This window comes from Oenanthe melanoleuca, chromosome 3, assembly GCF_029582105.1.
Source record: "Oenanthe melanoleuca isolate GR-GAL-2019-014 chromosome 3, OMel1.0, whole genome shotgun sequence".
Lineage (NCBI taxonomy): Eukaryota > Metazoa > Chordata > Aves > Passeriformes > Muscicapidae > Oenanthe > Oenanthe melanoleuca.
In genome coordinates, this window is record NC_079336.1 from 1,061,693 (window position 1) to 1,077,186 (window position 15,494).

At 52.5% G+C, this 15,494-nt stretch overlaps 2 protein-coding genes across 2 annotated transcripts in view; one reads left to right on the forward strand and one right to left on the reverse strand.

The window, feature by feature from the left end:
• OTOF (otoferlin) overlaps positions 1–11,419 on the reverse strand; it is a 68,738-nt gene extending 57,319 nt beyond the window's left edge. The window contains exon 1 of the mRNA XM_056486552.1: positions 11,208–11,419. The gene's annotated coding sequence lies outside the window, so the exon portion shown is untranslated. The remainder of the gene's footprint in view (positions 1–11,207) is intronic.
• Positions 11,420–13,493: 2,074 nt separating this feature from the next.
• LOC130251869 (protein EFR3 homolog B-like) overlaps positions 13,494–15,494 on the forward strand; it is a 34,439-nt gene continuing 32,438 nt past the window's right edge. Inside the window, exon 1 of the mRNA XM_056488873.1 lies at positions 13,494–13,498. Within this exon, the coding sequence (XP_056344848.1) occupies positions 13,494–13,498 (5 nt within the window). The remainder of the gene's footprint in view (positions 13,499–15,494) is intronic.

A 15,494-nucleotide genomic window follows, 5' to 3' on the forward strand; every position in this document is an offset into this window, starting at 1 on the left:
TGCCCCATCCCCGGGTGGGAAGAGGGGCTGGAATGCCCCATCCCTGGATGGGAAGAGGGGCTGGAATGTTCCCTGGAGTCAGGATGGGATCCATCCCGGGATGGGCAGAGGGTCGGGAATGTCCCATCCCTGGGTGGGCAAAGGGGCTGGGATGTCCCATCCCTGGGCTCTGTCCTGGGGTGAGCAGAGGGACTGGGATGCTCCATCCCTGAGGATCCATCCCTGGGTGGGAAGAAGGGTTGGGATGTCCCATCCCTGGGCTCTGTCCTGGGTGGGCAGAGGGTCAGGAATGCCCCATCCCTGAGCATCCATTCTTGGATGGGAAGAGGGGCTGGAATGTTCCCTGGAGTCAGGATGGGATCCATCCTGGGATGGGCAAAGGATCAGGAATGTCCCATCCCTGGATGGAGAGAGGGGCTGGAATTTTCCCTGGAGTCAGGATACAATCCATCCTGGGGTGGGCAGAGGGTCGGGAATGTCCCATCCCTGGGTGGAAAGAAGGGCTGGGATGTCCCATCCCTGGATGGGAAGAGGGGCTGGAATGTTCCCTGGAGTCAGGATGGGATCCATCCCTGGGTGGGCAGCGGGTTTGGGATGCCCCATCCATAGGATCCATCCCAGGGAAGCACAGATCCTGTGTCCTTTCCCTCTTCCTGGAGGGAAAACACGGCCTGGATGAGGAATGAAGGAACACAGAGCATTCCAAGAGTTTTCCCTCTGTTTCCCTACTCCAAGTGTTTCCTTCACCTCTTCCCTCTCCTGATTCCTGCGCCTGCTCCATTCCTGGCACTTGGATCAGAATGTCTGGGTGGGTGACCACACTTCCTAAGGAATCCAGGATCCTTTTCCAAGGGCCTGGTGGAACAGCCAATGCCAAATTCCTCTTTCTCCCTCCTTCCCTTTTCCCTGGGCCCTTCCAGTCCAACTCTCCCTGCCCAAAGTTTCCGTGGGCAGTCCCAGCCTGGGCTCGGGGGGCCTGGAATGGGCACAGCTGGGAAAATCCCATTTTATCCCTCAAACAACTCAGTTTGGAGCACTTTCCTCGGGAAAATGGCCTCACACTCCTGCCCTGCTGCTGTTCCCAGGGGATTCTGCTGCCAGAGCTGGAAGGAATCAGGGATTGGGGAATTGGGATACCTGAACGGCAACACCAGGTGTTTTTTCTCTTTCCCTTTGGCCTTGGCTCTGCAATCCAAAGGAGCGATTCCATGAGTTGTGATCCAGGGATGGACTCTCATCCTTCACCTTCTCCCCCCAGACTCTTCCACATGCACGGAGCAATCCAACAAAGCCAAGCCGGGAAAAACTCCCTGTGCCAGGACTTCCCAAGGATCCCAGGGAACGGGGAACAGAGGTGGGACAGCACTGGTAGGGCTGGAATGAGGGGGGGATGGATGGATGGATGGATGGATGGATGGATGGATGGATGGATGGATGGATGGATGGATGGATGGATGGATGAAGGGATGGATGGATGGATGGATGGATGGATGGATGGATGGATGGATGGATGGATCCATGAATCCATGGATGGATGGATGGAGGGATGGATCCACGAATCCATGAACGGATGGATGGATGGATGGATGGATGGATGGATGGATGGATGGATGGATGGATGAATAGGGGGATGGATGGATGGATGGATCCATGGATCCATGGATCCTTGGATGGGTGAATGGATGGATGGGATGGATCCATGGATGGATAGACGGGTGGATAGAGGAATGGATGGATCCAGGGAGGAATGGGATGGATCCATGGATCCATGGATCCATGGATGGATGGATGGATCCATGGATGGATAGAGGGGTGGATAGAGGAATGGATGGATCCAGGGAGGAATGGGATGGATCCATGGATCCATGAATGAATAGAGGGATGGATGGATGGATGGATGGATGGATGGATCCTTGGATGGGTGGATGGATGGATGGATGGATCCATAGATCCTTGGATGGGTGGATGGATGGATGGATGGGATGGATCCATGGATGAATAGAGGGGTGGATAGAGGAATGGATGGATCCAAGGAGGGATGGGATGGATCCGTGGATGGATGGATTATTCCATGGATGGATGGATGGATCCATGCAAGGATAGAGGGGTGGATAGAGGAATGGATGGAAGGAAGGGTGGATCCATGGATTGCTTGGAATACAGACAAACATGACTCTGGGATCCCCTTCTGAAGTCCCTGACTGGAAGGAGATTTGTCCTCACTGGGATTAGGAAGGACAGAGGGAATCCCAGGGGTGGGTGATCCCAGAAAAGGCCCTTCCCAGGATCCAAACCCCATGCAGGGACTGCTCCCATCCATGCACACACCACTCCCAAAGGGAAGCAGGGACACCACGTCCCCTACCTGGGATCTTCCGGGTCCTCGCTGTTGGGAGGAGACGGAGCCAGGAGGAGGAACGTGAGGAATTAGAGAACATTCTCAACGGGACACAGCCTCCCCCAGCCCACGGGGAGAGCAGCACAGGGGGAGGGGCTGATCCCAAATCCCAGGAATGGTTTGAGTGGGAGGGACCTTAAGGATCATCCCATTCCAATCCCAACACCTTCCACTATCCCAGGGTGCTCCAGCCTGGCCTGGGACGTTCCCAGGGATCCAGGGGCAGCCACAGCTTCTCTGGGAATTTCATCCCAGCCCCTTCCCACCCTCCCAGCCAGGAATTCCTTCCCGATATCCCATCCATCCCTGCCCTCTGGCAGTGGGAAGCCATTCCCTGTGTCCTGGCACTGCAATTCCTGGTATCACCGTGTGGGATATGGTGCAGAGGGAGCACGGGATGAGGCTGACCTGTATCCCAAATCCTGCTTTTATGCCAGGATCAGCACCCCTCTGTAGGATGTGGGGACTGGGATGAGAGCAATCCCCCCAAAACTCCCAAAATCCCAGATCCCCACTCAAAATCTGGGATCCCTCCCACCAGGACATTTTTGGTACCTTGCCACTGCCTTGTATCCATCGTTAAACTTAATCCTGGATGAGGCACCGGAGAGAAAGAGAGGAAAGAATTCCAATCAAATCCCAATGTCAGAATTCCTGAGGGAGCAGGGACACCCCTTCCCAGGAGGATGGGGCTGTGTCCAAGCTCCGGGTGCTCCAGGGAGGGAATTCCAGCTGTGCCTCCAGCCCAGGGTGTTTTCCACTCCACCTATTCCCAGGAAAAACCCAGCAGGAGGAATGGGAGCTGCCTCCAGCACTTCCAGCACAATCCATCACTCCTGCTCCATCTGGGAATCTCCTCCACCGAGACCGGCTGGGGGCAATTTACATTCCCAGAATCCAGGAAAAATCTCCAGGTTCTGGAAGCTCTGCCCTGGGACTCACAACAGAACCTGCTCCCTTGGTTTGAACCCTTTCCTGATTTTCAGGACTCTTGGGATGCATTTCTTTTCCAAGGAATTTAATGGCACATTAAATTATTAACATAATTAAATTAAATTTAATGGAGGGGGTGGAAAATATATGGAAAACTTTGACTGGGTTTTTTTTCCCAGGATGGGAAGGATCCCAAATGTCCTATTCATCCTGGTGGTGGCACTGTGACATCCCAATGATCCGTGCCCAAATGCCACGTGGATTTGGGAATTTTGGACCCTTCTTATCTATTGGGACATGGGTGAATCACCCTCTGTCCCACATTCCAGCCATTCCCAGCACTGAGCCATGTCCCCAAGTGCCACATCCATACAGGAATGGGAATGGGAACGCCCTGGGGCAGCCTGTGGGGATTTTCATCCCAAGTTCTGCCACTCCTGGCGCAGATCCCAACTTTGGAGCAGGTGCCAGAGGGATAATTAGTGACAGGCAGTCGGACAAGGCTCGGATCCGCCGGGACACGCAAGAAAAGCTGCCATCAATAATTCACCGGGAGCAGATTCCTTTCGGCTCCGAGCTCTGTCCGAGCCATGAATATTTCAAGGACAGCCCCTATCGGATGGTGCTTCCCGGGATCTCGGTTTCCAGGGGGCTGGGAGCTGGGCTCAGCCGGGTTTTGGCAATTCCTGAACTGCCTCTGGAAGTGCCCACCTCTCTTGAGTTTTCCTGGGAATCTGGGGGTGAGACTCTATCGGTGAATAAATATCGGGATTGCAGAATCCCGGAATGGTTTGGGTGGGAAAGGGCTTTAAAGCTCATCCCATCCCGTGGCCAGGGACAACTCCCACTATCCCAGCTTCTCCAACCTGGCCTTGGACACTCCCAGGGATCCAGGGGCAGCCACAAATTCCCTGGGAATTCCATCCCAGCCCCTTCCCATCCTCACAGGGAAGAATTCCTTTCCAGTATTGGATTTTTCCCATTCTTTTCTGTTTTCCTCATTGGAACATGTCCAGCTTTTTGAAGAATCCTGTCCTGAGATTTTTTTTTTTAATCCAGGTTGGATTTCTTAGTTCTTTACTTCCCCATTCTGGATCCTTTCCTGCAATTCTTTTTCATGGATGTGTTTGGTTAAAATTCCCAGTGGATCAAGGAGCCAAAGCCATTCCAGGGACCTGGAACACGGGAAGGTTTCACCTCTGATTCCTGGCTCCTTCATCCCTGGATTCTGTGTGGGATGAGCAGATTCCAAACGTGGGATCCCCAGGGAAACACAAAAATGGAATTTAACAGATCCAAGTGTTGATGCGTTTTCCTGGATTCAAGGAATTTTCTTTGGAGAGCAAAACTTTGGAGGTGAATCAGCCCTGGAGAGGGGTGGGATCTGCTGTGGGAATTTACCTGGAATGCTGATCTTCTTCTGCTTCGTCTCCAAGGCTTGAGTATTTAGAGGGAGAGAGGAAAAATTCCAGCTGTGACGTGAGGATAAAGGGCTCTTCCATTGTTTTATAAACCAGGAGAAACTTGGGAACACTCTGGCACAGCAAAGCACTCCATGCATGGCTGGAATTCCAGGATCCACCCAGGCCACTTCCCGTTGTGTCCACAGGATCCAGACTGGATTTTGGGGAATATTTGACCAATATCCCACCTTTTCCAAGTGGTTCCCTCCTGCCTGATCTCTTTTTCCCACTCCTTATTTTTCTTTGGGATGGATTTGCTCAAATCCCAAAGGAAAAGTGGGAATGGGCGGGTACTGTACCCTGTGCCAGGATTCCTGGAAGGAGGAAAGGGGAATTCCCAGCCTTTGGAGAGCCCTGCCATCATCCCAGTGATGGAAAGCCCTTCCCATCCCTTGGAAAGCTGCAGGATTGTTTTGTGGGGGGGTCCTGTTCACACAGAAATTCCCCAATTTTTGGGAAATTCCCAAGCAGAGGTGTCCATGTGGACCTGCAGACACGGGAGGGTCACACATTCCCAGAGATATCCTGGAAAAGGAGGGAATGAAGGCAAAGAATTCCCTGTGTCAGACCAAGGGATCAGCCTGGATCCAGCAGAGGAAAAGATGGATCTGCTTCCCCTGGAACTGGCAGCTCCACAGCACAATTCCCAAAATCCTTCATGTGCTCTGCTCCATGGGAATGGGACGAGGCTTGTCCTGGAGGGATCTTCCTCTGCTTCCAGAGCTGCCAAAATCTGGGATCTCCAGGTAGATCCCCTCCAGGATGTCTGTGCCTGAATCCCAGGGGATTCTCCAGGTGGAAAAAGGAGCTGGGGGTGGGGTGGGAGAAAGGCAGAACAGGGAAGGGAATGCCTGGGATTGTGGGATCAGTGATTGGAAAAGATGGAAATTAAATCAGGTCCCTGTGTCCAGGAACAGATTTTGGATAAGGGATGGAATGCCAGGAAAAGTGAGAGGGGGGAAAAGGTTTAAACTGCAAAAGGCTGGATTTAGATGGGATTTTGGGAAGGAATTCTTCCCTGGGAGGGTGGGGAAGGGCTGGGATGGAATTCCTAGAGAAGCTGTGGCTGCCCCTGGATCCCTGGGAGTGTCCAAGGCCTGGCTGGACATTGGGATTGGAGCAGCCTGGGATCCTGGAAAGTGTCGGGACTGGAAAGGGATGAGCTCTAAGGTTCCTTCCCAGCCAGAACATTCCATGGTTTCACAATTCCCTGTCTCCAGGGCTGTGGATTGGCCTGGCCCACGATCCCTGAGGCTGCTCCTGTGACATTCCAGGGACAGGGAGTTCCCTGCCTTGTTTATCCCACTTTTCCTTGTGTATCCCACTCCCCTTTTCCCTCCCATCCTTCCCCCCTGTCCACAGACCTTCCATCCATGTGGGAAACAGGGAATCCAGAGAATCTGGGCTGCAGGAAGGATATGCTTGGGAGCTCAGAGGGAATGGGATTGGGAATGAGGATGAGGAAGGATGAGACAAGGTCCAACAGGAGCCCTCCCCCTCCCACCGAATTTCCTGTCAGAAATCCATCTCTGGAAACACCAGAATTCCTACTTTTTTTTTTACTTCCAATCCAAATTATTCCCAGATCTGGGATCTGTAAGTGGTGGAGAAGGAAAGGCCTCCCAAAGGAGCCGGGAGATTTTTGTTCCCAAAGGAATTTTAACGGAAGCCCTTCCTTGGATTCCAAAGGATGATTCACATCCGAGTGCCCTTGGATCCTTCCCAAAAGCTGGAATATGGAACCTCTCACCTTTCTTTCTTTATTCCCACCTTTTTTTGATTCCTGGTACATTCCAGCACATTTGCTACAGCCTGAGCCAGACATTCCTTGGAGCAAAATCCTCCAGGAATTCTCAGTGAAAACAGGGATAAAACCCCACAGGTGCTGAGACCTGGAAATTGTTTGGGATGGGGGATAACCTTTCCCATCCCAAGGAATTTTCTGTATTTCCAGTATTCCCTGCATCATCCCCTTCCATGCCTCTATTCCTGTTATCCCTAAAAATCCTCATTTAAGCAGCTTTGCTTTGGGAATCTCCCTTTCCCAAATTTATCTCCACATCCTCCCTCATCCCTGACTTCCATGAGAAAGAGCTGCAGGAATTCCTGCCCCTCCCAGCCAGAATTGATCCAGGATGACTGGGAATCCCGGGATGGATGATCCAGGTCCTGATATCCAACAGAATCCATGGGCCAGCCAGGGAAAAGGCGGGATGGGATGGGATGGGATGGGATACAGGGATGGGATACAGGGATGGGATGGGATAATGGGATGGGATACAGGGATGGGATACAGGGATGGGATACAGGGATGGGATGGGATGGGATGGGATGGGATGGGATGGGATGGGATGGGATGGGATGGGATGGGATGGGATGGGATACAGGGATGGGATACAGGGATGGGATACAGGGATGGGATACAGGGATGGGATACAGGGATGGGATACAGGGATGGGATACAGGGATGGGATGGGATGGGATATTTTCAATTGGAAGGGACCTACAGGGATCATCTGGTCCAACTCAGCCCCATCTGAGGCAGAGCCAGTGTTAAATCCCATTATTATGAGCCAGTCTGTGTCCTCCCTGCCATCCCTTATCCCACAGGAATTCAGGACCTTTTCCCTTCCTGTGGCTGAGCTCCCCTTGGGATGATCCTTGGGATTTCACCTGGAATTCCCTTTCTTTGGCTCCTTCCCAAACTCTTTTGTCACACCAAGAAAAAACACAGCAAACAAACCTTCATGCACACACAGGGAGCTCATTCCCATGGGAATGGCTGATCCCAGGATTTGGGGACAGGACATGGAGAGGGGAGGGCACCTCAAAGGCAAGGCAGTGTCCCAGCCCAGGTCTCCATCCGGGATCCCATTCCAAGGCTGCTTTTCTGGCTGATCCATGACTTCTCCTCCCCACCAGCAGCCCAGGAATGGGAATTCAGTGACAATTCCTGTGGGAGATCCATTGGGAAAAGGCAAGGAGCAGCACAGCACTGCAGAGCCCCTCCCTACCTCGTGTCCAGGGATCCCTGGCTCAGGGAATCCCCCTCTCCCAGGAGCTCATCCTCGCTGTGGAAATACAGCTCGTCCTCTTCCATCCTGGTGGGAATACCGCAGACATCAGCCCTGTCCTTCCTGGTGTTCATGATTCCAAAGTCATGGAATCTCTGAGTCCTTTGGGCTGGAAAATCTCTCTGAGTCCGACTATTCCCAGCACTGCCACCCCTGATCCGTGTCCCCAAGTGCCACATCCACAGGGATTTGGAATCCCTCCAGGGGTGGGGACTCCACCCCTGCCCTGGGCAGCCGTGCCAGGGATGGGCAGCCCTTTCCAGGAAGGAATTGTTCCCAATATCCAACCTGGAGCCTCCACCCAGGACACGGCTCTGCACGTCCCATGCTCAGTGTGGAGCCACAGCTCTTCCTAAAATGGGGCAGCTCCTGGGAATTCCAGCCCAGCCCCTCCCTGCCTTCCCAGCCAGGAATTCCTTCCCAGGATCCCACCCCAAGCTCTCCTTTCCCAGTGGGAAGCCATTCCCGGCTCCTGGCCCTCCATCCTTGTTCCCCAGTCCCTCTCCAGCTCTCCTGGAGCCCCTTCAGGCTCAGCAAGGAGCTCCAAGTTAGCCCTGGATCCTTAATTTTCTGTTTCAATCCCACAGAGCTGCATCCCACAGGATCCATCTGATGAGAAACCGGAAAACCCAGCCTGGAGCCATCCCAGCAGCATCCTCCAATTCCCTGGAATCCTGGAATCCCAGACTGGTTTGGGTGGGAAGCAACCTTAAATCCCACCCAGTCCCACCCCTACACCTCCCACTGTCCCAGGCTGCTCCAAATCCCATCCAACCTTTCCTTGGACACTTCCATGAGGGATGGAGCATCCATCGTGCTCCCTCATCCCCAAATTCCAGTGGCGCAGGCAGGACTGTGATATCCCACCCCAGACAGCCTCCCCCCCTCTTCCAGCCGTGCCATTCCTGGCTCCCTGCCCGGCATCCTCCTGTTTAATCCATCGCCACATTCCCGCTCTGCCCCGTCCCGGTTCGCTGAGCCGGGAAACGAAGCCGCGCTTCCAATTTGCTTGAAAATTCCCTGGATTCAGCCCAGTTCCCACAGTTAATGAACTGCCTTGGAGGGATGCGAGCAATTAGAGGGATATTCCCGGTCTTAATCAGTGGGGGAAAAGCCATTTTTCCCTTTTTTTTTGGCCACAATGAAGTGCTAATTCCCAATGGAATGTGGTCCAAACCGGGATAATCCCTAGGGGGAGAAATGGGATGGAAAAAGCAGCTGATTCCAAGGGCTCTGTTCGCATTCACAGCTCCAGGCTGGGCTGCCGTGTAGATTTAGGGATTTGACAGTGACCAGAGAATGTTTGGACTTGGTGCCCTCAGAGGAATTTTCAAGCCGAAATGGTTCTGGTACTCCACGATTCCATGATTTGGGAGTACAGGGATTCTCCTCCTTTACCCATCGCCATGGAAGTGTTTGATCCATGAGGAGCAGGCGGGGAATGTGGTGTTCCCGAGGGAGCTGTAGATGACACCAGGACCCAGCTCTGCCTTCACTGCCCACCTCTCCCAATTCCAGTTTCCCTTCCCTCCACCTCATTCCTTAAGAATTCCAGCAACCTCAGGGCTTTGACGTATCCCCTCTTCCAGCTGTTCCCTTTTCCAATGGATTCAAGAGTTGGACCCATTGACAAAGCCACCTTGGACAACACAACTCCAAAAACTGTGGGAAGCTGCCTGGAAAAGCCACCTTAGCATTCCATGAATCCCCTCGTGGCTGCAAATCCCGGATTTACAGAATCCCAGAAGTTGGAAAATCCCTCCAGGATCATGATTCCAAGCTGTGCCTGATCCCCACCTTATCACCAGCCCAGAGCACTGAGTGCCATACCCAGGAATTCCTTGGACACCTCCAGGGATGGGCACTCTGCTGAAATCCAAGGATTGTGCCCTGAGTATCCATAGGGTCATGGAGAAGGGGTCCCAGCTCAGACTCCATCCCAATGGATGCAGCATTCCCAGTCACTGGGCTGGGATTGCAGCTGGTTCCAGCAGCTTTGTGCCAAAGAATGTCGGGATTCAGTCCCTGGGGTTGTTCCCAGCCAGGGGCAGATCCCAGGAGCTCACAAAGACGCCCAAGGATCCCTAAACAAAGGGAAAACTGGAACTTCCCTTGGAAGAACTGGAGGTGTCCCACCTGCCACCTTGGGATTCCTCAGGAATTCACAGCAGGAACCACCTGGTGTGGGATTTCACTTATCCTGGGAGTGACTGAGATCCCAATGGCTGCTCTGGATCCTCCTCAATCCTGGGAGCACCATGGACACCTGAGATTGCACCTGGACCTAAATCCTACCAGTGAGGCCAGGAGCCAGATCTTTTATTCCCCATGGAATGACATTTTCCCTCCATGTGCTACAATTCTGGAAATTCTGTGTGTGGTGGAGCACCAGGAGCTTCCGGGGCCACCTGGACCCCAGCCTCACCTGGAGCTGTTCTGTGGATCCTCACCTGGATTCCATGGATCCACCAGTGAGCCCTGACCTGCATCCAGACCTTTTATCCACTCAGGATCTGCATGGAATCACATTTTCCCTCCAAGTGCTACAATCCTGGAAGTTCAGCTCTGTCCTGGAGCACCACGACCTGCTGGAGGCCACCTGGATCCCACCCTCACCTGGAGCTGTTCCATGGATCCTCACTTGGAGCTGTTCCATGGATCCACCTGTTAGCCCTGACCTGCATCCAGACCTTTTATCTCCTTGGGATCAGGATGGAATGACATTTTCCCTCCATGTGCTACAATCCTGGAAGTTCAGCTCTCTCCAGGTGTGCTGGAGCACCAGGAGCTTCCGGGGCCACCTGGACCCCAGCCTCACCTGGAGCTGTTCCATGGATCCTCACCTGGATTCCATGGATCCACCAGTGAGCCCTGACCTGCATCCAGACCTTTTATCCACTCAGGATCTGCATGGAATCACATTTTCCCTCCAAGTGCTACAATCCTGGAAGTTCAGCTGTGTCCTGGATCACCAGGACCTGCTGGAACAACCTGGATCCCACCCTCACCTGGAGCTGTTCCATGGATCCTCACCTGGAGCTGTTCCATGGATCCACCTGTTAGCCCTGACCCCCATCCAGACCTTTTATCCCCTCGGGATCAGGATGGAATCACATTTTCCCTCCATGTGCTACAATCCTGGAAGTTCAGCTGTGTCCTGGATCACCAGGACCTGCTGGAACCACCTGGATCCCACCCTCACCTGGAGCTGTTCCATGGATCTTCCGAGGGCAGGAGACGCGCTTGGAGCAGCGCTGGGATGACGTTGCCCTTTCCCAACAGTCCAAGCCCTCCCAATTCCCCCACGATCCCACATCCAGGAGCCCCTCATCCCGTTACCTCCGGAAGCTCCTCTCCGTGGATTGCTGGTTGGATTTCCCGGGAGAGGCGTCGGAGCCGTGCCGGTGGCCGGACAGGAGGCTGTCGGTCTCCAGGGAATACCTTCCATCCCCCTCCGAGTGCACGCTGGGCGTCTCCAGGAATTCCTTGTCATTCCAGGTGCTGCCCACCGTCCCATCCAGGGCCTGGTAGCGGATCTCGATGGAGATGCTGGTCTGGAAGACAGGGAGATGCAATCAGCGCCCGCGGAATATCCCAGGAAACCCAAAAAAGTGGGAAGAGCATCGGCTGTTGGATGTTTTAGCCTCGCTGATCCCAAAATTTCTCCGTTCCTGAACACTTGGAGAGCAGCTCTTGGCTGGAGAGGGATCTGACCATGGTGCTGAATCATCAGGAATTCCCGGTGTATCCCAGACCTGTCAAATCCCCAGGAGAGCTGCAAACCCTGGGAGCAGCTGGAGGCACCAGGAGCAGAGCCGTGTATCCTGGTCCATCACTTTGTTGGGAATTTTACCCTGGGATACTGCTAATCCATGGATTTGTGGTGCTTTACTCCAGCCTGGTCCCATCTCCGGGCAGGGCAGGGATTTTTTTAGGAATGGGAGTCTTGGATTGGTCCTGGTTTGGATCTCTCATTCCGGCCATGATCAGTCCGGGTGGGACCTGGGGACACGGAGGGAGCTGGTGGACCATGGAATCCTGGAATGCTTTGGGTGGGAAGGGACCTTAAAACTCATCCCGTTCCCATTCCACCTCCCCCTATCCCAGGCTGCTCCAAGCTCATCCAACCTTTCCTTGGACACTTCCAGGGATCCAGGGACAGACACAGCTTCTCTGGGAATTCCATCCCAGCCCCTCCTCGCCAGGAATTCCTTCCCAATATCCCATATCCCATCTCTAATCTGGACCTCCTTGGATTAACCAACTCTGAGTAAATTCCTCTCCCTTTTCCATGAGATCATTCCCATCTTACTCCAGGTTTCAGCAAATTCAGGTCTGGAGCTTTCAAGTCTTTTTCTCCCTAAAATCTTTCATTTTTTTCTCCCTAAAATCTTTCCCCCGATTCCAAATGGAATTGAGTCTGTGGGATTTCACCCTGCTGGCTTTGCTGCCATGGCCAAAATCCTTCTAAAAGCTCAGATTCGGACAAAGCAAATTGAGGGGAAAAAGCCAAAAACCAATTCCCTCTCCTTAAAAAAAATATCTTTTTTGAAAAGCTGACAGCTGCTGCTGAGATTAAAGTACAAGGAAAAAGCACTTTTCCACCTCCACTCTGCTTCCATGGAGAAATTATCTGTTATTTTAGGTTCAAAAACAACGAATTTTAGATAAAAACACAAAAAAAGAGGTTAAAAAGATGGGAACATTTCTTACAGAAATCCTCCTTTCCCCATGTTTATGTTTAAGAGGAGGAGCAGCCTCCTCATTTTCTCCGAACAAGGGGATGATGGAAGGCTGTAAAATCCAAGATTTGGGAAGATAACAGCGATTCCACGGGGATTCTGTACATTCCGAACGTGACAGCCAAAGGGTGACTCAGTCCCAGCTGGGAATGGAGCTCTGGGGGCAGGTTTTGATTGATTTCTCTTTTTCTTTTTTTTTTTTTTTTTTTTTTTTTTTTGGCAAAACTCAAATTTGAGTCAATCAGACCTAATTTCCCCTCTGTTACCCCCACAAAGCTGTTGGAGAATGTAAAAAAAAAAAAAAAAACAAAAACGGAAATGAGGAGGAAAAACAGGGATCAAAGTTGGAATGTTTAGATTTTCACATTTTCTGACATTTGGGGTTAAAATCTCCTTTTCCAGATGGATTTAGGAATTTAAAAATCCTTTCAAGACAGGAAAAATGAAGGATATAGCAAAGTGAAAGATTTATGGGATGAGTGGGATCATCCCTTGGAAGGGCAATTAGGAGGTGTGGGCTGGAATCAGGAGAAATTTCTGATGGAAACAATGGAACGGGAAAGAAAATGAAGAAGGAGAAACATCCCTGCAGAGCTGGGAGGGGTTGATCTTTCCCTGGGGGTTTTAAATTGATTTTTTATGGATTTTTTTTCCCTACTCCTTGAGAAAAAATTAATTCAGAGTCATCCCGGTTTTTCTGTTGTAGGAGACTGGACACGGCCGGAATTTTGCTCCTGGCTCTGGCGTTCCTGGAGTTTTTAATTTCCTGGCCAAGGCAATAAAGTCAGGAGGGAGGATGGGAGCTGCCAGGAATGGTTTTCAGCCAGCGCAGAAAAAGGAAAAAATAATTTGCAACCTTTCCTTCAGGTTCCATTATGGAAAAATGAGGCAATTCCCAGAAAGTGCCTCAGCATGGGTGGGAAAGGACCTTAAATCCCATCCTGTTCCTATCCTGACACCTCCCAGGATCCAGGGTGCTGCCAGGGATCCAGGGATTCTCTGGGAATTCCAGCCCAGCCCCTCCCCACACTCCAGCCCTTTCCCAAATCCCAGCTCTCATTTCCCTCTGCAAAAGGCTCCGAGGATTCCCTGGATCCTTCCCTGATCCAGCTGCACATTCCCAGCTCTCCCAGCCTGGCATTGGATCCATCCCCATCCCAACTCTTCTCTGGGAAGGATTTTTGAGGATCCAGGGGCTTCACTGGGAATTTGGGATCCTCTTTCCCTTTTCCATCCCCAACTTCCATAAAACTCCCACGGGATGGATTCTGAGTATCCTTTATCCCAGAATCCCCGACACTTCCCACTATCCCAGGTGGTTCCAACCTTTCCTTTGAGACACTGCCAGGGATCCAGGGATTCTCTGGGAATTCCAGCCCAGCCAGGAATTCCTTCCCAAGATCCCAGCCCAAGCTCCCCATTCCCAGTGGGAGCCATTCCCTGGCTCCTGCCCCTCCATTCCTTTCCCAAATCCCAGCTCTCCTGGAGCCCCTTGAGGCTCGGGAAGCGGCTCCAAGGATTCCCTGGATTTTCCCCTGATCCAGCTGCACATTCCCAGCTCTCCCAGCTCCGTGGCTTCTTCTGGACTCTAACTCTGTTTTCCCAGGACATTGGATCACAGGAAAATCCCTGAGGCAGCAGCTCCTCTCCTGGAATCCCGTCATTTCCACCCCTCTGGGAAAAGCAGGATGAGGATCCCGCCCAGTCTGGGGTCCCCACCCCTCATCCCGAGCCCCCATCCCGCAGGAAAAGCTCCCCCTGTTCGGATCAGCCGCCGTTTCCCTCGCTGAGTTCCCATCTCCCAGGAGCCGTTTCCCATGGAAACGGAGTTTTGGAACTCGCTTGGATACGCAGCTATTTCTGACCCTGATATCCAGCCCGGGGGTTCCATTAGAAATCAGCCTCCCCCTTTTCCCGGGAAGCCGCTGCCTCATCCAGCACCAAGGACAGGGGCAGATGCGCGGAATTCTTGGAATGAGCAGGGGGGAGAGCAGGATTCCATGAAGTGGCTTCTCCTGGGGGGATAGCGGGAATTGGACCAATGGAAACCAGGAATCCAGTCCTGAGGAGGGAGGGAAAATGCAAGGAGTGCAGATGTGCTTGGGAAAAAAATAATCCCAGCTGCTCTCTGGTTTATTGGGAAGTTGCCTGATTAGAATTGCACTCTCAAGGAGGAAAATCCCGTATTTTTAGGATCCTTCAGCTGTCACATGGGGCAGAGAGGAAAAATCAACGGGTGGAAGTTGAGCTCTCCCAAATTCCTGATGGTAAAATAATGAGGATTTTGGAATGAAATAACCCAGGCATGAGAAGGGGGCTCTGAGCCAGGGCTTGGGATGGAATCCTGGAATCTCAGACTGGAATCTGATCTCATTCCAACCCTGACACCTCCCCTGTCCCAGGCTGCTCCAAGCCTCATCCAGCCTGGCCTTGGACACTGCCAGGGATCCAGGGATTCCCTGGAAATTCCACCCCAGCCTCTCCCCTCCCTTCCAGCCAGGAATTCCTTCCCAATATTCTACTCATCCCTGCCCTCTGGCAGAGGGAGGAACGGGAAAAGCTTTAAGGTCCCTTTCAACCCAAACCATTCCATGATACTCCATGATAACTCAGAATCCACTCAGTGGGATTTTTATCAAAGTTGGGGATATAAAAGGGAGGAAAGAGGAAGGGGGACTTTTCCTGGAGTCCCGAAATTCCAAGCAAACCCCTTTGTTCCTGAAATTCCTTCCCAGAGAGGAGCCAGGCTGTGGATGGATCCAATGTCAGGCTCTGGATTCCAGGGCTGGGAAAGCTGGGAATGTGCAGCTGGATCAGGGAAGGATCCAGGGAATCCTCGGAGCCTTTTGCAGAGGGAAAGGAGAGCTGGGATTTGGGAAAGGGC